Consider the following 23,020-nt stretch of genomic DNA (forward strand, 5'->3'; position numbering starts at 1 on the left):
ACTATAAAAGATGAAAACGTAGTACGTGTAGCGATAAGTGTACTGAACGTACACACCAAAGTTGAGATCAATTGGTCGAGAAGATCTTGAAATGTTATGACAGCTGTGTGAATATCTTTTTCTCACGGGTGTAGATACTATTATAGATTTTATTTTTTAAAATGAAGGCCTACATAAATATAAATTAGGTGTACAAAAAACATAAATCAAGATATACAACAGAGTCTATAATTTACAATGTACGTTCATTTTAGACTAGAATAACTCTTTGAGATGCAATTCAAATATGTTTTAATTTCTTAAAAGTAATGTAGCATGACCAAAATTGATTTAAATATTTATAAACATGATATTCTCTGTTTTGGTACGACAAAAGCATATTGAGTTGGCCTTCTTAGCCGCTTATTTTCCAAATCGATTAACTCCATAAAATGAAAAGTAGAGGAGATTAATCAAATGTACAGGGTATCCCACTAACTCTGTTACAAGACAATATCTTTGCTATTTTTTATACTATGCGAGATGTCAAAAGAATAAATTATTTGGTTCAAGGGTAAACAAATTATGGCGGGAATCATTTTTATCTCATAGTCATTTTTCTCGAGATTTAAAGTTCATCGATGTATTTTTGTATTTAACTACATATTCTTACTATAACGTGACAGCTAAGGTCAAGAGAAAATCAGTGAGATACAATATCATGACCTTCACGTGATCTTGAATACCAAAAATTTATACATATTTTGTACTCAGATCACGCAAAGGTCATGACATTGCAGATCATTAGTTTTGTCCTGACTTCATCTATCACGTTATGGTAATAAAAATATGTACTTACATACAAAAAACATCGATGACCTTGAGAACTCGAAAAGAATAACCTTGAGAAAAAAATAATTTTACCACAATGTGTATCTCCTCGATGCAAATAATTTGTCCTTTTGATATTTCGCGTAGCATAAAAAATGACGGTGATATTGCTTTGTAACAGTGTTGTGGGACACCCTCTATATGTTGAGTTAGCTGTAAGATAATGTAAATTAAGTAGATGTAACTGAAAGTTATCCTAAACCGAAAGACAAGGATTTTAGTATTACTGTTTCAATTTTTCTCAAGCTTCCTCTTATTTACCCGTCAACACTATGCCTCATCTGTGCTATTAATTCTTTGTTTTTTGTCCTTTTCTTAAATGCAGTCTTTTCTTTATATATGACTCAAATATCTGGCCGATAAAAGTCCCACAACTATTCCCACTGTCGCGGGATATACCCCGTGAGGGGCCGCGAAGCTTGAGAGATCGCGGTCGCCGAGAAATGTAACATAATACGGGTCGGGTATGTCGCTGTGTCGGGTATGTCGTACACCTCTTATAGTCTTAGAAAACCATATATTTCTTTACGTAATTGTACATTTCTTTATAAAACAAAAACACAACTACGGTTATTATAGGTTTCAACTACAAAATGTGACATAAATAAATTAACGAAAAGTTAACGTTAAAGAGATATATTAAAAACAGTCTGAAGTCTCTCAAAATTAGCACGCAAAAAGTATTCGTACACGTAACAAATTTAGCAATAAACGTGTTATAATTTGCGAAAATAAATTATGTTGGAATTTATTTCATAAACAGAACAAAATGAATCTGTTATTTCTTTAGAAGGAAGGATCGTTTGAATCGGCTTTTGATATACATTGTATCTGCAGTTAATATACATTGTATGTTGTCCCCGGCATGGGACCCTCGATCCTCTGATGTTCATATTGAACTGTTGCTCCTCTGTTTCGTTTTCTTGTTTCATTCGCGACGTTTCTCTCAAAACCGTAAAGACGTGTCTGACGACGTGCTATTAGAGAATTTGTTGAAATATAATCTCTATTCCGTGTGCTATAAAAGAGTGTGCTTTCTTTATATTTATACCCATATCCCATTAGGTTATGGGCCCAGGACACGTTTTGCATTAACTCTATATATAGTTATTAGTTTATTTTGTCTTTTGTGTAAAGTACTTAGTGTAATTGTTAAGTATTTTTTTTTTTTTTTTAATTGTGTTTGACTTGTAGTTTTTTATTGTTTAGTGACTAAGTGTAAGATACTTTGTATAAGTGACAATGGACACATTTAAAGACAGGAGAAATATTCCCCAGTTTAGTGGCATCAAATATAATGCGTGGAAACACAGGATTCGAAATTTTCTGTATGAGCTTGATGTGCTGAAAGTTGTTGATGATCTGCCGCCGAATCCAATCACGGCTGAATGGACCAAAGCCGAGCGTATTGCTAAATGTGCGATTGTGCAGTATTTGTCGGACACGCACCTCAAATACGATACGCCAGGAAGTACGGCGAAATCTATTCTAACCAAATTAGATTCCGTCTATGAAAGCCAGAGTACGGCTACAGAATTGTCAATCAGAAAGAGCTTGCTACGATTAAAAATGAAGAGTGATACTTCACTAAAAGACCACTTCGAAGTATTCGATGAATTGATAACAGATTTGTCGGCTGCAGGTGTGCCTGCCAGGGAAAATGAAATAATTTCTATCCTGTTATCGAGCTTACCAGAAGCTTACGACACGGTATCGACTGTCATTGAGACAATGTTAACAGAAGCGAATATTACCATTGATATTGTGAAGAAAAGACTCTTAGATCACGAAACCAAAATCAAAAGTGAAAAAGTAGACAACAGTGCAAAAGTGCTACAAGTACAAAGGGTGGAAAGAGGAAATCAACCACCGAGCAATTTTGGAAATCAATCTAGAAGAGGAAACCACAAAGGACACTACAGAAGAGGAAATGGATTTAAACTCAACAAATCATCATTTGCTGGAAAATGTCACCAGTGTGGAAGAAAGGGACATATGATTAAAGATTGCTACCATTTTAAAAAGAGGCTTCAATATAAAAAAGAACAAAGCAACAATAATCAAAATTTACACACTATTCAAACGGCTCAAGCAGTGCCGAATGAAAATGTCTCTGGCTACGCTTTTATGACCGGAAACTATAAAGTTGCGAAAAGTGAAAAATTAACATTTATCCTCGACTCCGGTGCATCGGATCATATCGTCAACGATGACAGTGTATTCTCACACGCGATCCAGTTAGACCCACCTATGAAGATTTTGACTGCTAAGAATGGACAGTATATCACGGCCACAAAGAAGGGACAAATACCTGTAACCAGCAACATGGGCATTGAAGGCGTGCTTGGAGATGTGCTGTACTGCCCTGACGTGCCGTATAATTTATTATCAGTCAGCAGATTGCAGCAGAAAGGAATGAGTATTAATTTCAACGAGAGAGGTGTTCAGATTATTAAAGACGGAAAAATGGTAATGTATGGTAAACCTTTAAATAATTTGGTATCTATGGTTTTTGGAATTACAAAGAAAAGAGTAAATTTATTGAACTCTTATATGCCTAGGAGAATAATTAATAATTATGAACTATGGCATAAGCGTTTAGGGCATATTGGAAAAACAAAATTTTTACAATTGAAAAATAGACAAATGGTAGAAGATGTGACTTATCTCGAAAAAATAATTCCAGACGATTATCTTTGTGAAGCTTGTATTAATGGGAAACAAGCACAATTACCATTTGAAAAGGCAAAGGATAAGAGTCACATCAGGCAACCATTGTTTATAGTTCACACAGATGTTTGTGGCCCGATCACTCCTTCTACGATTAATGATAAAAGATATTTCATTACATTCATTGATGAGTATACGCATTACTGCGTAACATATTTGCTTGAAAACAAATCAGAGGTTTTCACAGTGTTTAAAGACTTCATTGCAAAAAGTGAAGCGCGTTTTAACTTAAAAACTGTCAATCTATATTGTGATAATGGCAGAGAATACTTATCGAATGAAATGAAAGATTATTGCATACAAAGAGGAATAAGCTATCATTTGACGGTCCCGCGGACTCCGCAATTAAATGGCGTTGCAGAACGCATGAATAGAACGATAACCGAAAAAGCACGTGCAATGGTAAACGGTGCAGGTTTAGGAAAAGAATTTTGGGGAGAAGCAGTTTTAACTGCTACATATTTAATTAATTTAACCCCGTCGAAAGCTTTAAGTGTAGATAAAACCCCATTTGAATTGTGGCATACTAAGAAGCCCAAATTAAAATATTTAAGGGTTTTTGGTTCAACAGTATACGTCCATAATAAAGTTAGGAAATCGAAATTTGATGAAAAATCTTACAAGTGTATACTGGTAGGATTTGTACCAAATGGTTATAAAGTATGGAACGTAGAAAATGGGAAATTTGAAATAGTAAGGGATGTGATCATTGACGAAATTAATTACTTAAAATCTCGGCCTGTAATAAAGAAAATAAATATGGAAAGTGAAACTGATGCATCTCGAGAGGTGCCGAAATCAGTAGATATACAGTGTGGTTTAAATAAATCTGATAATGAAAAATCAGATGTATTAAAGAGGATGAAATCTGATAACAATAAATCAGATATACTAGAGCCAAGAATAAAAGTAATGGTAGATCACATGGAAAATAAATCTGTAACTGAAACAGATATAGCAGGAGTGCCGGGACCAGAACAAAATGAAATAGTAGAATTAAAGGATAGCATTGAACCTAGAAGGAGTGATAGAATTAAACAACGACCGTCTATTTCGTATGAAGAATTTGATGGAGACGATGATTATCTTTTGTGTGCCCAGTCAATAGTTTTAAAAATTCCCACCTCTTTTGAAGAGATTAAAATGAGAGAAGACAGGATCAAGTGGGAACAAGCTATTGCTGAGGAAATAAACTCATTGATTATTAATAAAACTTGGGATTTAGTACCGAGGCCAAAAGATAAAAACATCGTCGACTGCAAATGGGTTTTTACGATCAAAAATGATGAATCCGGAAATCCATTAAAATACAAAGCTCGACTAGTGGCTCGTGGTTTTAGTCAAAAATATCTAGAAGATTATAATGAAACATTTGCACCTGTAGCTAGAATGTCTAGTTTTAGATTTCTTATAGCTTTTGCAAATCAATATGATTTATTAGTCCACCACATGGACGTAAAAACAGCTTTTTTAAATGGTATTTTAAAGGAAGAAATTTATATGCGAATTCCTGAGGGTGTCAAGTGTAACAATAATAATAATCAAGTGTGTAAATTGAATAAAGCTTTGTATGGTCTTAAACAATCAGCTAGATGCTGGTTTGAGATGTTTGAAAAAGCTCTTGTAGAAAAAGGCTTCCGGAACTCATCAGCAGATCGTTGCATTTATATTCTAGATAGAAAGAGTATATTAAAGAATATATACGTGATACTATATGTGGATGATTTAGTAATAATAACGGCTGAGATTGAAGCAATGAAAAATTTCAAAAATTATTTGAAAGATAGATTTTGTATGAAAGATTTAAATGAAATCAAACTATTTCTTGGAATAAAAGTGAATAGAACTAATGGGAAAATAACATTAGATCAGAGTGCATATATTAAGACTGTGCTTGAGAAATTTAATATGCTAGATTGCAAACCAGTTAGTACACCTCTTCCAAGTGTATTAGACTACGTAGCTTTAAACTCGGATGAACAACACAATGCACCTTGCCGTAATTTAATTGGATGTTTAATGTACATAATGATTTGTACAAGACCCGATTTAAGTATTGCAATAAATATTTTAAGTAAATATTCAAATAAAAATAATAGCGAACTATGGCAAAACCTTAAAAGGGTTCTTAGATATCTGAAAGGGTCAGCTAATATTAAACTAACTTATGTTAAAAACGATTCTAAAAATCTATTGAGTGCATATGTAGATTCAGATTGGGGAGGCAATGAACATACGGATCGAAAGAGTACAACAGGGTATTTGTTCAAGATGTATGAACAATGTACAATCTGTTGGAATAGTAGAAGACAAAAGTCAGTAGCAGCCTCATCCACTGAAGCAGAGTACATGGCTCTTTTTGAAGCTGTGAGAGAAGCACTATGGTTACGATCATTGGCAATGAGTATTAATATAAGTGTCTCTGATCCAATAATAATATTCGAAGATAATATGGGTTGTATTAATATTGCGAACAATCCGAGCAGCCATAAACGGTCGAAACATATAGATATAAAGTACCATTTCTCAAGAGAACAAGTTGAAAAGAATGTCATAAAACTTGAATTTATTCCCACAGATAGCCAACTAGCAGACACCCTTACGAAGCCATTGCCAGCACCTAAATTTAAGGAATTTAGAGCAAAGATGGGCCTGGAATAAAAAAAAAAAAATATATTCAGTAATAATAGTAATAATATAGAAATAAGATTATAATGAATATAGAATTATAGTTGTGATAGTACAAGTTTTTTTTATATGGTCTGATTAGGTTTTTTCTGGGTTTCCCTAATCCTAAGCAACAAATGTTGGACCATATGTAATTAGCCCCAGACGAAGCACAAGGAAGACATGTCTTTACTAAAATAATAGATTTATTTTGAGGGGGCGTGTTGGAATTTATTTCATAAACAGAACAAAATGAATCTGTTATTTCTTTAGAAGGAAGGATCGTTTGAATCGGCTTTTGATATACATTGTATCTGCAGTTAATATACATTGTATGTTGTCCCCGGCATGGGACCCTCGATCCTCTGATGTTCATATTGAACTGTTGCTCCTCTGTTTCGTTTTCTTGTTTCATTCGCGACGTTTCTCTCAAAACCGTAAAGACGTGTCTGACGACGTGCTATTAGAGAATTTGTTGAAATATAATCTCTATTCCGTGTGCTATAAAAGAGTGTGCTTTCTTTATATTTATACCCATATCCCATTAAATTAAATTAATATTTCGTTGGATAGCCTTTCGACTGTATAATTGCGTTCAGTCTTCTTGGCATGGAATCCAGTAAATCGGATGTGATTTCGTGTGTAATATTGCACCGTTCCTCTTGAGGAGAAAGTTTTAATTGTTCTTTACTTGAAATATGCTGGGTTCGGATTTTTTTTATCAAGCAGATCCCATAAATTTTCGATCGCATTAATATCCGGTGATTGCGGAGGTGTTTTCAAATATTGTGGTGTGTTATAAAGCAACCACTCTCCTGTGTTGCGTGCTTTATGTTTGAGGTCATTGTCTTGAGTGAAGATAAAGTTGTCTTTTATACCCATTTTTTCTGCACTACTTACAATATGGGTTTTTAATATGTTTAAGTATATTTTGTGGTCCATGATTCCCTCGATGAAGTGTAATGACCCCACTCCAGCAACACTCATACAACCCCAAACCATAAACCGAACCTCCGACCTGTTTTACTGTGGGACGTAGATTTTCTTTTTGTAGCTCTGTATTTTTCTTCCTCCAGAACGTACACTTGCCATCAGAGCCAAAAACATTTTTACTTTCGTCAGTAAATATGACTCTTCGCCAAAACTCAATAGGCTTATTAATATTATCCTTCGCGAAATCAAGTCTCTTCTTTCTATTTGCGGCATTTACGAAATACTTCTTGCGAGCAACTCGGCCGTGGTATTAATTATTTCGTAAACAATTACGAATAGTGCTGGCACATACACTTACTCCAGCGTTGTTTGAAAGCTCAGCAGCGATCTTAGGGGCACCAATTTTTGGATTTGTTTTTATTTCACGCATTATAAAACGTTCATCGCGTGAACTAAGTTTTCGAGGGCGACCAGATTTCGCTTTATTTTTATTGGTTTTTCGTTCACCACATCGATCTATAATTCCTTGTATAGTGCTATGTGGCCTATTAATCGTTTTTGCTATTTCTCACAATGATTTGCAATGATTATGCAGTTGTATAATAATTTTTCTTTCAGTCTCACTTGTTTCCTTACCTTTACGACCTATTTTACCGAATGTTACAAAAATTGACTGGTTTTGCAGAAGGTTGCAACTAGACTGTGCACCATTCACGAAAAGTATTTGGTTCCCTTAATGTACGAGAAGGATCAGAAAATGTTAATTGACAGCGTGTGCGCGACGCGTTCGCGCCAGACGGCCATTGCAGCCTTTTCGCGACTCGCCAGGGCCGTCGCTATGCGTAGTCGACGTTGGTACCACTCAAGTATGTCTTTGCTTACTATGCTTAATTAAATACATTTTTTTTTGTCTTTTTGGGTGCCAATCATTACAAAAGATTATAAAAATACGAGTTATATTCACATTTCATTGTGGAATGCTGCGGTCAATTTTCTTTATTAAGCATTTCCACAATGAAATGTGAATATAACTCGTATTTGTATAATCTTTTGTAATGATTGGCACCCAAAAAGACAAAAAAGGCGCTAACGCGTCGCGCACACGCTGTCAATTAACATTTTCTGATCCTTCTCGTACATTAAGGGAACCAAATACTTTTCGTGAATGGTTTCTTTACCAGAAATGTCTGTAGAATGCATTCCTGTATAGTAAATTCCTGCTAGATAAAGGATTTTTCACATAAATACAAAAATAGAGCGTACAAAGTACCCGCGTCGGCACATTTTCAAACTTTAACAACCATTTACAACGATTAGGAAGTACATAAAAATATAATTGACTATATGAATATGTAGAGGAGAGTCCCCTCTATCTCTTGACTCAAATTTTAACTTTCTCGCGTGTTTAGTTTTTGCGTAACACGTCATTTCGTATCAAAATCGAGCATTTTTACAAACCCAATATTTTTCGAAAACGTTGCGTGATGGAGCAATTCTACTTTCAGATTCGGTTTTCGGATGACAAAGTGTATAAGAATCACCCAACAGGTATTGCAAAATTTTTTTGGTGTTGGACAGTGTAATCAGTCACCCAATGTTAATTCGGTCGGTGACAGGGCACTGTTAAGTTTGTGAAATAAACTTTATTACAAGCGAAACGCGCGCACCAGTTCATTGTGAAAACGAACATGCTCTTTTCTCCAATTTACTCGATTAATTTGATTTTTATAAGTTATGTTTAGTAATTATAAGGCCTTTAAAACCCTACCAAATTTTTCTGAAATATTATCAAATTGGCCCAATTTTTCATGTTAAGTGTTTATTAACTTTAATTCGAGTTCATAAAGAGCTATCACGAGTACCTCCCTGATTTCTTGCACACTACTTCTGAATACATTAAACTTTAAATAGCAAGCGACATTATTTGCCTGAACTTGCTCGAATCGAAGAAAATAGCCGTAACGTGACGCGTTCGCTCCGGTGGCGTACGCTACGCTCCGGTAGCCGAGTGTATCGCGTGTCGCAACGATGCTGTCGCCCTCATATCTTGCTTATACGAAAAGATACCCCTCTGATTGCTTGCACACTGCTTCTGGATATATTGTACCTGTTTCTTACATTTTTATTCCGATTTTCTCACACATTTCCGATAACCTGATAAATAAATTTTTCAAACAAGAGTCGGTCGATATACCGTCGTATACCGGTATGAGTCCCTAATACTAACACAAACGACGCTACTTTGTTGTTTCAATAAAATAAACTCCGAAATGTACACGAAATTTTTCTTATCAATTATTGTTCTATTTACGAAAAATATCGAAGTAGATGATTTACTTTTCTCAAACTGCAGAAGAGCGAGAGAATATTTCTATTTTGAATAGCTATACTAATTATATGGAGGTGTGTGAAAAGAACTTATTTCTACACCTAATATTCGATTTTTTTTTAGTAAGAAACATGGTTTCATGCAAATTTTTCACTCTGTTTTCATTGAAAAATTCAATTTTATGTTTTTCCTCCGGTTGAATACCTACTTATGTTGTTAGTATGAATACATATTGTGTATTTATAGTTTTTAAGCTGATATCATTAATTTTACAATTATTATTCGAATATCATAAGATTGTTCCAAAAAACCATGGTGAATTTATAAAAATTATGAATACTGTACGTTCTCATTTGAAAGTCTGCTTTAAGTACCCACTGTCTCGTGCCCCATACCTGATTCAGTATTACATTTGTCCTCTTAACTTTCTGTTCCTCTCTCTCTCTCCTTTAAATGTACTCACGTACCCATTTCTTTGAAATACTATTTCCAAGAAATTAAATTCTTGAGTCTCTTTTGTATCTTTGCCTTTCCATTTCCGTCCTGTTTTATATGTCCATCTTTCTCCTTTCTTGAAACTCATTAATCAGTTTTTTCCACGTTCTGTGCCAATATTTTTCTACTTTCACCATTTCTTTCAGATCTTCTGCTCTAATAACCGCTACAGACTGAAAATTAGCAGCTACTTATCTTTGTTTAAGAACGATAACCTCACTCGTCTGTCTTCGTTTTATCTCGCACTGTGTGTGCTATGAATGAGTGGATAACCGCGACTCACAAGAGTACATTATAAACATTTTAACTGAATGGCTTAGCAATTACTAATACATATGAAGACGCAACTAAAAACATGTAAAATTAAAGAAACAGAAATTTTACCATAATCATTAATAATCAACGTCTGTAATCTCTCCGCGTCTCTTTCTTTCCCATACGCTATCCTTCTCTGCGTTCGAAACTTTCATCGCTCATTACACAAGTAAATATCATCGGAATTAAATCATATTTAGTTCATTTTAATCAGAGTTTTATAAAAAAATAACGAAAAATAAAAAAGTTTTGTAATTGGATTAGTAGTGGTTTTCTGGTCTCACACCGATATACCCGACAATTTGGCTTTTTTACCCGACAATTTTGACAACCCTTCGTCTCCCTTTCATGGGACTCATTTTCCTTTGTCGAGGACGAAATAAATAGCCCCCGGGATGCGTCGGAGGATCTCATTGACTTTACCGTGACTCTGTCGTCATCATCGTCGCTTCCGCATCGCGCTACCTCGAGTCCTTCTAGTTCCGTACTCGAAGTGTATGCCCTGCGCGAGACTTAAATAAACTTTGTGTTTGCAAATTTGAAAGTGCATAGTCCTTAACGGTATTACATTTCACCCGCACCCTATCCACTTCAGTAGTCATAGGCTTTTATGACTTACAGACGGATGTGACTCTTAGGTTTCAAGCGTGCCCTGTGTATTTCAAATGCGACGCTCGTCGATAACCTCAGATTTAGTCAAAGAGTCAGTCACCAGGACCGCGCAACTGACTCGTAACGAGAATTCACTGTACACCGTAATTGATATATGAAAAGATGCATTTGCATAAACATTTATGACCTAAAAATTACTGCACTTTAGCCTGTATAAACAAGCTTTGCAATCAGGTCAACTCCATTTCTGGCGTCATTCAAAGTGGCCGTATCGTATTACTTTGTATTTCAGATAATACAGTCATCATTGCAATGATATTACAAGAGATGACGGTGGAAGCTTGTGCTCCGTCACGTGCCAACGTTAAACGGAATCCATTTAAATTTAGTCGCGCTTTTGATGTGACTGAGAGATCCTCACTGATTTCCCTTGTCTTGGACATTAGTCTTTAACTAGATTTTACTAGAACTCTTGGACATTAGTCTTTATCTATTAGGTTGGCAAGAAAGTAATTTCGGTTTTCACTAATAGATGGCTTTATGTTTTGTTTGATTGACTTCTGTTAACGTTGCATTTGTTTTCTTTCTGACATTTCATAACTGCATCTTTTAGGTTACTTTTGAAGCAAATTACACGTAATTTTGATTAAAATTGTTAGTTCTGTGTCAATTTGAACATGGAGTGCAAAAACGAACATTATAGGCACATATTGCTTTTTTATTTCCGTAGAGGTAAAAAAGCTGTCGAGGCTTACAAAGATATATGTAAAGTTTATGGTGTGGATTGCTTAACAAAACGCACGTGCAAGAATTGGTTTAAAAAATTCCGTTCTGGAAATTTCTCAGTTAAAGGCGTCCAACGTTCTGGTCGACCATCTGAAGTTGATGATGACCAAATGAAAGCCATTATTGAATCGGATCGTCATATAACTGTCCGAGAGATTGCACACAGGTTAAATGTCTCGCATACAACTATAGAATATCGTTTAAAAAGTCTCGGAATCGTTAAGAAGCTCGATATTTGGGTTCCACACGAATTGAAAGAAATTCACTTAACGCAACGCATCAACATATGCGATATGCATCTCAAACGAAATGAAATCGACCCTTTTCTGAAGCGAATCATCACTGGTGATGAGAAATGGGTTGTTTACAATAACACAACTCGAAAACGATCATGGTCCAAATAGAATCAGCCCAAACCACGTCGAAAGCTGAATTGCACCAAAAGAAGATCATGTTGTCAGTTTGGTGGGATTACGAAGGTATTGTGTATTTTGAGCTTCTCCCAAGGAACCAAACCATTAATTCAGATGTTTATTGTCGACAACTAACAAAACTGGACATAGCAATCAAAGAAAAACGGCCAGAATTGGCAAATCGCAAAGGAATCGAGTTCCACCATGATAACGCTAGGCCACACACATCTTTGGTAACACGTGAAAAGTTATTGGAGCTTGGTTGGGAAGTGATGTCACATCCACCATATAGCCCTGACATTGCACCATCAGATTATCATTTATTCCGAAGTTTACAAAACTCTTTGAATGGTAAAACTTTCACTAATGATGATGGTCTGAAATCGCACTTGGATCAGTTTTTCACCGAAAAGGATTAGAAATTTTATGAGCGTGGAATTATGAAGCTACCAGAAAGATGGCAAAAGATCATAGAACAAGATGGAAAATATTTTATTGATTAAAGTTCATTGCTTTGATAAAAAAATTGGATTTTATTTCATCTAAAAATACCAAAATTACTTTCTTGCCAACCTAATAGATTGCCGGATGAAAATGAAGGTATCTGTTCCCTCCGAGTGATTCCCTCTGACAGATTTGTGATATTGAGGATGATCAGATACCTACATCCGTAATTCTATTAAAAACCAACATATGTTTAAAAAAAATTACTTAAATTTTTCTATATATATAGCAATAAAATCGTAACTGAGTCAAATTGACTCGCTCTGGCAATCTAGTGTTAAAGATTTCCTGCACAATTGAAATCTTTCGTTTTATATCGTTAACGATTCTTTCGGCTCATCAGGAAAAGCAGCTGTAAGTCAGTATCAATTTACAATTGAAAATCTTAGTAGGAGGTTCCGGTCTAGGAAACTCTTTAGTTTGTTGAGATCATGTCTTGAAATGATCATTTTTAGGATTTGTTTTTCTAAAAAAACAAATACGGTAAATAGTAGTTTTCGGAATTTGTTGTATATATCCTCTGGACATGTATGGCATAGGTTTTGGTTATATCTAAATATTATTAGCGTCCGCGTCGCATTCCGTAGCAACCACTAGAAAATTCTCTATGGACGTCTAGCTTCTAATATTCTTGAACAGCATGAAAATCTCGAGGAAGTGAACCTACGAAACTTGCAAAAAAAGACTTTTTAGATTTTCTTTTCTGATACTTTAAAGATAAACATCATTTTTGTTTCAACTTTTTCACCATTCTACGTTCCTTAGAAATTAGTCGATTTAAACAAACTCAGGTTACTATTACTTGTGCTATTACACATTTCGCGTGGTATATCATTTTGGATGGTTTCCACAATTCACGTGATTCTATTGATCTAAAATAGAAAAGTCAAAGATAATCTTAATCTGTAAAAGTGTGATTATCTTTCGTACTAGAATGAACAAAAAAAAAACTGGTTTCGACAAAATGGCAACTATGTAAAGCAAAAAAGAAAGTTTATATCATAAGAATTTTAAATTCTGCAAGCAAGAAAGAAGAAACTATTGCAAATGCTGAAATGATTCTAGTATGAAAGATACAAGTGCATCTATTTTATATAAAATACATACATATGTACTGAAAAATTTATAAGCATACTTTACATTAGCATTTTATAATGTAGGATTATTATTCGTATGTATAAAATTGGATATAAGGTTTTCTTTCATATTTCGCAACTTCAAATATACGATCCGAATGGGCAGAGAGACAATGACTTGGTACGGGTTTAGCGATGAATGTCCCTTTAACCCAAAAGGGTTAAAAAGTGCCGGAGGCCGATATATCGGCCCTTGCTGCACTAGCGAAAAGTGCCAGAGCCGATATATCGGCCCGCACCTTGTAGCGCTTTACTATTCGCATTGCGAGAGAACTCTATCTCAAAATAAATTTATAATACGTTATAAATGGTCTAATTTCATTACGAGAGAATTAAAATAAATAGTTTTTCGGTCTAACTTTCCCTTATACAGGTAACCCTCCTATAACACGGTAGATAGGTTCCTAAGAAAATGCCGTGTTGTATGACACCCAGAGCCAGTACAAAAAGGGGGGTTACGTACAGGTAGCGAAACCGTGTTATAAGATGCCGTGTTGTAGGAGGGTTACCTGTATTCTATATGTTATATTACCTATAACAATTACTTGTTTCGGATGAGATAATCCGTCCGGCGCCTACCATGTACCTTGGAGTTATTCTTTATGTTTGTTGTGCAATATTATTTATTTTGTTACAAAATATATTGGAAATGCAAAGTATATACTTTGTAATAAACGGTCTATATAAAGTTATGATAAAAAGATGATTTTTCGTATGTGCAATTACGTTTTGAAAGAGAGAACTTAATTTTTCTTTTCTTTATGATCACTTATACCTTTGTTATTTATGTAATTTTCAATGAATATAGAAAAATTAGCTTCACTGTTTTTTTCTCTATTTCGTCCTTAATGCACTGCTTGTTGAATTATGTAAATATTGCTTTTCGTTTGGTTTTTATGAGCCTTTTTCCAAACCCTAGTAAAATCGTGAAATTCGGCCGGTTATCTTCGCATAGGCACCTCTTTTTCGCCCGGCACTAAAAGGGTTAAATTTCGTTTGTCTCGAGACACGCACACGATTACGTTCTGTCTCATCGACACGGTCAGATGGACTGTAGTAGTAGACTTTTGTCTATACGTATAACTCCGTACAATCAAATTTTGCAAAAACTTTAACAGCTTGTATTTCAATAACTATTTGTTTGCGACATATGGTTCCTTTCAATCTTTTTCTCTTCTCGATGAGTAGAAAGTGTTGATGTAAAAAAAACTTTAACAACAATTTTCTTTATTATAAACAATTTTGCGACAAGTTTTTTTGACAAATATCTATCGATCCAGCGGTGTAGATTCACCCCTGGGACGGATGACCATTACTTTTTATACGCCCTGTACAATTTGAAGAAGATTAGTTAATCATGCAAGTCAAATTCGAAACACTGTTTCAAGAGCAACACGTTAAAACTTTTCGTGCAGCTTCAATATCAACATGTGCATTCATTGATTTTTAGCACTTACTTTGAATCTGCTATTCCTGCCGAATAAGGACAATGTTAAATGCTCGTTTTAACATTCGTAACGTAAAACTTTCTAAAATTTAAAATATCTATTAAAAGTTGAATAAAAATATTAAAATTTGTTGGAACTGGGACGTTCAAGAAAAATATCATTTGTACAATAAAATGTTGTACTTTCTTGACAGGGGTGATTGCTGAGGCCATTTGAAGTAACTTTTTCCTTTGCAAAAATATTCTCCGCGGCTTTATTGGGTAGTTATTAATGAAAAAGAAGTAAAATAGGGGGTAGTAAAATCGAAAACTGAATACAATAAACAGTGGTAAAGTTTAATGAAATCTTCACTTTATTTGAATGTTGCCAGAGCCAACAGAGAGCTTGTACATAAGACTTTATATTACGTTCGAACTTGCAAAATCAGTAGTCCACCGATTAAAAATATTTGAGTTGAAAAAGGTGAATAATTTTACGAAACCATATTTTTCCACAGGAACTCAATTGACGCAGCTGGACCTATCTCAGAATGCTTTGGTTATGGTGCCAACGGTCGCGTTAAGAGGTCTTCAGCAGCTGCTTATTCTAAACCTGAACCACAATAAGATCAACGCCATTCACGGAAAAGCCTTCGAAGGTCTCGATACTCTTGAAATCCTTTCCCTGTACGAAAACAAGATTAGCACCATAGACGCCGACGCTTTTAAAGGACTGCACAAGTATGTTCGTCGGCATTAGCATGACTAAAGTTTTACTTGTCCTACTTTATTTTATATTATACTCACTAGATAATTATAAAGGTGAAGTCGAAATGAAAAAGTAAACAATGTTTAGTCACATTTAAAACACGTTTTAATAGTTGATCTTTAAATTGTCGATAGTGAAATTGAAATTTGAATGTACGCTATTTAATAAGCAAATACATCGTTAGACTGCGGATCTTTATGCAAAATAAAAATTGTCTGCATATATTTCAATAAATAGGAACCAAGAAAAAGTGTATTTCCTTCTTTAATAATGTTCTCTTTTTATTTACGCAGTATCAATCTCCATCGAGGTTATTTTGTATCTTTAATGAATTTTAATAATAATTTTAATAAACTGCAAACAATAAATTGATGTTTTAAAATTCTCTTAATCTGTCTACTGTTTTAAATTGCATCTATGTACTCATTGCTACCATCAATGCAAAAAATCCGCAGTCTGTACATACAGTCAAACGTATATGCTATTAACACTAATCCTACCAAACATTAAAAGTGACTGGCATGTGTTGGTTTATCAGACTGAGAAGATTGCATTTAATTGAATCTTTTACGGTCTTTATTATAATGTGTTGTACTAAAATAATGAATTTTATTCGAGAAGCATTTTTATAATTCCCATAACTGTAAAATAACAAGTCGACATTTGACTGTAGATGGTTTAATTATAAGGAGAATTAACCCAACATAATTACACACACACAATAATAACTATTACACACAGTTACTTTAAGCAGCTGATATTTTCTTTTTATCGGATAAAAAGTTAAAATTCTGATTACACTGTACAACACCTTTGATCTGCAATAACTGTTGGGAGATTCTCATAGACTTTGTCATTCTAATAGCAAATCCGAAAGCAGAATTATCACGCAACATTTTCGAAAAACATTGGTTTTTTACAAAAATGCATGATTTTGATAAAAAATGAGGTGTTACGCGAAAACTCAATATGCAAGAAAGTTCACGTTTGAGTCAAAAGATAAAGGCGACTCTCCTCTACACATCCATATTTATGGATATCTATTCGGAAGAATCTCGAATGTCCATTGGTACTGCAATTATAAAGATAAGACCACAATTACTGAAAATAAAATTTTCCAGTCTCCGTAATGCAGTCTTTCCCTTCGAGATTCTTCCAATTAAAATAAGTCCAAACACCATGTAAATGGGTCTATTTTTATCGACTTAAGTACATACATAATTAAGGCATAGATTACTCCATACTAAATCGATAAAATGTCGCGGAATTGTATAAATCAGCCGGACCCTATTTGTTATATTTATGACGAAATTGTTTTAAAATCAAAACACAGGAACATAATTCCTGTATTAATCTTGTATCAAGATATTTCAACAACAGAAAAACGTTACGAAGGAATAGAGTTATGTGCGATGCTTGCAGATTACTGTTGGATACTTATTAGTGAAAATCAGGGTACCATGTATAAGCGTCAAGCAAGGTGGAAACATTTTTAAATTTGTTCACACCAAACATAGGTAAGTTTTTGCGTTTAGTTTTCTTTCTTAAGCATTTCCACCATGAAATGTGAATATATTTTGTATTATTATAGTTTTGTGTAACGATTGGCACTCAAAAAGGCAAAAAATTTATGTAATTTATGCATAGTAAGCAAAGACGTATTTGAGTGGTACCAATGTCGACTACGCATAACTACGGCCCTAGCGAGTCGAGACTGTCATGGGCCCTACTGTCATGGCTGCCTGCTAAATGAACCAAAAACTTTTCGAGAATATTTTCTTTATCAGAAATGTTTGTAGAATTCATTCCTGTATAGTAAATTCCTGCTAGATGAAGGAATTTTCACATAAATACCAAAATAGAGCGTATAAAGTACCCGTGTCAAACGTGAACTTTCTTGCACATTTAGTTTTCGCGTAACACCTCATTTTTTTCAAAAACATGCATTTGTGCAAGAACCAATGTTTTTCGAACGTTTATAATGACGAAGTCTATAAGAATCACCCAACTGTTATTTCAGATCCCGAAAAAGTTTTATTTTGTTGGACTGTGTTATTCATGGATAATTTTATTATTCATCATTGTATGTTAAACGAGTGTGCAGTACTTATCTAATTATTTTTCGTTTTCTATTAGGGCTACAAATATCGTGTATCTTGTATTCCAGTTACAATTTTTAATGTAATTCAAATAGATTATAAAAGAAACACGAATTTATTGCTTAAGGCAAGCTATCTTAGGAGCGCGTCTTAAAGTTAGAATTTCGAGAAAGTTGAGCTAGTAATTTTATTCATTAACTTTACCCAATTTGAGTCCAATATAACACGTTTTATGAGGACAGCTCAGAACAGAAGTAATGTAGCGTATTTACACGCACAAGTGGATCCAAAAACTATTTGAACACTCCCATTCGCGAGAAATTGTCGATATTTGAACTGTGATAATTTAATTAAAAAAAAATAGCACAACAATATGCCTGGACCCACTTTAAAGCTTGATTCCTCTGCCTTTGTCAACCGTCGTTTTTATCTAAGATACTTTTACATGATACAGCGACTGGGAAACTGAAGACACTTTTTTTAATCAAAAATGTTAGAAATTGAAACATCTGTAAAAACGTTAAGAAATTTATCTCTTGACTGAATCCACCATTGATTAAAAGATTGAAGCTTGCTCTTTACAAAGACTCCTTAAAACTCTTTTTACGTTTTTATTCATCGATTTACTAAGCTTTGAATAAAAAGTATACCGCCAACTTTGAAATAACGTAGGCTACACAGTTAAAGTTTACGCGACAGAACTTGTTCTTCATTTTTGTGCCATAAAACAGCTAGAAACAATCGTAGATCAAGTTTTGAGCAGTCGTTGTAAAGGATACGCTTTAATCCTTAAATTAGTGTGAAAGATTCATTGAAAAAAATTTGTTTAATGTTTTTACAGACGATTCAATTTGTAGCATTTTCAACTAAAATAGTGTTCTTTAGATTTTTACCTGTTACATCATGCGAAAATATAAAAAATGAGGGACGGTTAGAGTAGATGCGTCGAGCTTTAATATAAGTCCAGGTTTTTTATTGTACTGTTATTTTTCACAAAATGATCACATTTCAAACATAGATTGTTTTTCGAAAATCGTAAATTCAGTGTTCAAATACTTCTGAGATCCACCGTATGTACGAAACTGCGGATTGGTGTAGATAATATGTAAATACGAACACGTAAATTACAGTAGGAAACTAAAGAGACTAAATCTGGGCGCAAACCAATTGACCAAGGTGCCAACGGACGCCTTGCTCCCCCTGGACATGCTGAGGAAATTGGATATCCCGGAGAACCGAATTACCGCCATTCAGGAAGGTGATTTCGAAGGTAGGATTTGTTCAAACGCTTTGCTTAGTATGCCATTATAGCTGAGAAATATTAACTATGCAGATGAGTAATCATTATTTGCCTCCCCAATTTTAGAGAGTATTTTTGAACGATTAGAAACTTACGTAGCTTTATTAAATATTCTATGCTAGCTCCTACGCTGTCTTTTCTACTTGAAACATTAGAAAACTGTATTTCAATAGAAAATAGCTATTATACTAAGTACACCCTGGGACAAGAAGATGACTCTGGGACCCTGGGACTCTAGCAAATATTTAATTTCCCTTCATTCAATAATTAAATCTTATTTTAAGTACAATTTTTCTAATTATCTTTAGAAGCATATCTTGTTGAAATAAATTTTAATTGGGAACTCGTAGATATTGTAAAGAATCAAACGGACAAAATGGCGGCACATTTATTAACCTCTTGCACTATATCATCGGCTCAGTAATGAAAATTTCGAACAGAATCTACTATACAGGGTGGTCCGTTTAAGTAAGGCCACCTAAATATCTCTTCAGGTTATTGTGATGCAAAAAATATTTGTTACGTAACGTGCACGGTGTCAATGGATCAAATATCTGGGAAGAATATTTTTTTCACAAGGTCATTTTTTCGGAGTACCAAGGTCATCGGTGTTTTTTGATACATAACTACATTTTTTTTTTTTATTGCATCCCGTAACTGATCGAACAATACATTCAGATATGTGTGGCGACCATGGTGCGTGGGAACGTGGAATTTTCGGACGCGGAAATTCCATCCTTCTCAAGTGACGATTGGCAGAACCTCGGCTCGACCGTTACAGTATCTTTAAGAGTGAAGTCCCCGGATGCAATGTTTTGGGGGAGGAAACTTTCTCCATGCCCTTGTGGGGGTGGAGAACCTCCCCTTATTTTCACGGTTTTTGGGGACATTATTTAACGCGCCTCAGAAACGAGAAGAACAGAAAGCTTTGGACTCTCGCGGAGAACGATAGCTCCAGAGAGTTAGTCTGAGTATCGCGACGGTTTTGTACACGAGGTTAAGTTATCGTATATTTTGTTTGCTTTTTCTCATTGACTCGAGTTTTCTCGTTTTGTTTTATTGTGTTATTATTTGTTGGTTATTAATTGTTTTTGTTAATAAACTTTATTTTGTTATCCGTTAAATATTCGAACACTACAAACATTTCATTTAACCCCTGTCACCTAAATATGTATAGTAACATGACCTTGAAATGACCTTGATCTTCGAAAATTAAAGTTTTACCTAGAACTGATGTCGAATATCTTCGGCCACGGCTCCTGAACCTGTGAATGCGAAGAAAATATTTTTCATCGTACTAAAAATATCGATCAACAGATGTGTGTGTGTGAGTGTGTGTGTGTGTTAACTGTTAAAACAACACTCACTTTCTCTTAAGTAATCATCAGAGATGTTAAAAATGGTGTCCTTCTACGGTGACACATTTCATAAAACGTGCAATGACCGACTGTACAGATCTTTCAATTGTTTCGGAATTAATACCAGTACGAGCTCTAACTACAATTCGGTTCTTCATGTCCTCTGGTGTAGTTGGTTGTTCATTATAAACTGCTTGTTTCAATTTTCCCCACAGAAAAAGTCCATTGGTGTGACGACTGGTGAACTCGGTGGCCATCTTACAACTCCAGTGCAACCAGTCCATCGATTTGGAAATTTTACATCTAAAATTTGTTTGACAAAACAACTGTCATGCTGATACCAAATTCTTAAACGGATGTCTAGTGGTACATCTTGTATAAGTATTTGTGGCTCATTTTGCAAGAATGTTACATACTTTTCTCCATTTAAAGTACCGTTTATGAAACAAGGAACAATTATTTGATTATTTAAAATGTCACACCAGAGGTTTACACTCCACATGTTTATTTACATTCACGCTCTTGATTGTAGAGTCATGGTCAAATCCTACGATCTCGATCGACATCAGTTCTAGGTAAAATTAATTTTCGAAGATCAAGGTCATTGCAAGGTCATGTTATTATACATATCTGGATGTACTTTTCGATCGGTTACACGATGCATTAAAAAAAAATGTAGTTATGTATCAAAAAACACTGATGACCTTGATAACTTCGAAAAAAATGACTTTCGGAAGAAAATATTCTTGCCAGATATTTGGTCCAGTGACACCGTGTACGTTACGTAACAAATATTTTTTGCATCACAATAACCTGAAGAGATATTTAGGTGGCCTTACTTAAACGGACCACCCTGTATATATATTATTATAATAACAATAACTATAAACCTCCTGCGTCTTCTAAGAAATTATCAATGGCAAGGATATTCTAATCACTGTAACGGTTAGAAAATAAGTGACGGGAACAAGTGAAGTGATTCCGATTATTTAATATTATTGCAATCATTATCGGCAATGATTTGTATAATTTCTAAATGATTTTTTATTGTAATTGCTCCCATTCAAGTTATACTGTTACACTGTCTTAAATCACTGATATTTTCGAATTATTTGAACGAGTGACTTCCTAACGTTAAAACTTGGATGTTTCGCATTTTCTCGTCAAAATCTACAGGATTATATATAAGAAAGTTAAAAATTTCTGGGTTGTCAAGGTGAAATTTAACCCTAAAGACAACTTGAAGAAAGTTAAAAATTTCTGGGTTGTCAAGGTGAAAAACCCTAAAGACAACTTGAAGAAAGTTAAAAATTTCTGGGTTGTCAAGGTGAAAAACCCTAAAGACAACTTGAAGAAAGTTAAAAATTTCTGGGTTGTCAAGGTGAAAAACCCTAAAGACAACTTGAAGAAAGTTAAAAATTTCTGGGTTGTCAAGGTGAAAAACCCTAAAGACAACTTGAAGAAAGTTAAAAATTTCTGGGTTGTCAAGGTGAAATTTAACCCTAAAGACAACTTGAAGAAATTTTCGCAAAAAAACTACATTATTCAATCCAAAGGAATGAAATAATTCTTAGAGTGTGCTGTCATTTTGTCCGGAGGTGTAGCTTTGTGAAATATTCTTTGTCAGCTCCTATGCTATTTTTTTTTTTACTGAAAACATTAGAATATTTTATTTCGATAGCAAATAACTGTTATAAAATTACGACAGGATTTTCATGGTTTCACAGTAAAAACGGTGGTTTTTATCCGTGATACGTTTGCCTCGAAGGTAAACATTACGAATCAAATTCCATCGAACGAATTGAAATCAAATAACCTAGATGTGACGATAGCGTAAACAATCTCGTTTACAGGTCTGAAAAGCTTGGATTCGTTAGGATTGTCGCACAATCGGCTCCGCGAAGTTCCAGCCCGTGTATTCTCCCACTTGACGCAATTAAACTCTTTGGAGATGGATGGAAATCAGATTACCCATGTGGATCCGGACGCGTTCATCGGTCTTGAGGGTAAGTGCATCCGTTGGCTTGTTATACACAGCTTTTTTTACACTGCCGATGAGTCTGCTCCACGTTTAATTGCTACTATAATAACAATGTAACTGAGATAATCGTACCCTCGCAACAGTTTCCAAATTGAGGGGTATTCTGGTTATTCTTTTTCAATAAATCGTTATTTTTTGCATTTTCTTGAAGCGTGGGATTTGTTTGAATACGTAAAGTTAACGTAGTTACAGGTGTCAGAAGAATGCAACTCGCATTCACATAATTACATAATTGAA

At 34.5% G+C, this 23,020-nt stretch overlaps 1 protein-coding gene across 2 annotated transcripts in view; it reads left to right on the forward strand.

Moving 5' to 3' along the window:
* The window catches only part of LOC143363973 (uncharacterized), a 764,268-nt gene that overhangs the window by 707,317 nt on the left and 33,931 nt on the right, over nt 1-23,020 (forward strand). For both annotated transcript variants that reach the window (XM_076804507.1, XM_076804506.1), the window contains 3 exons: nt 15,735-15,957; nt 19,215-19,354; nt 22,596-22,748. In XM_076804507.1, coding sequence (XP_076660622.1) covers nt 15,735-15,957; nt 19,215-19,354; nt 22,596-22,748 — 516 coding nt within the window. The remainder of the gene's footprint in view (nt 1-15,734; nt 15,958-19,214; nt 19,355-22,595; nt 22,749-23,020) is intronic.

Source organism: Halictus rubicundus, chromosome 2 (genome assembly GCF_050948215.1).
Source record: "Halictus rubicundus isolate RS-2024b chromosome 2, iyHalRubi1_principal, whole genome shotgun sequence".
NCBI lineage: Eukaryota > Metazoa > Arthropoda > Insecta > Hymenoptera > Halictidae > Halictus > Halictus rubicundus.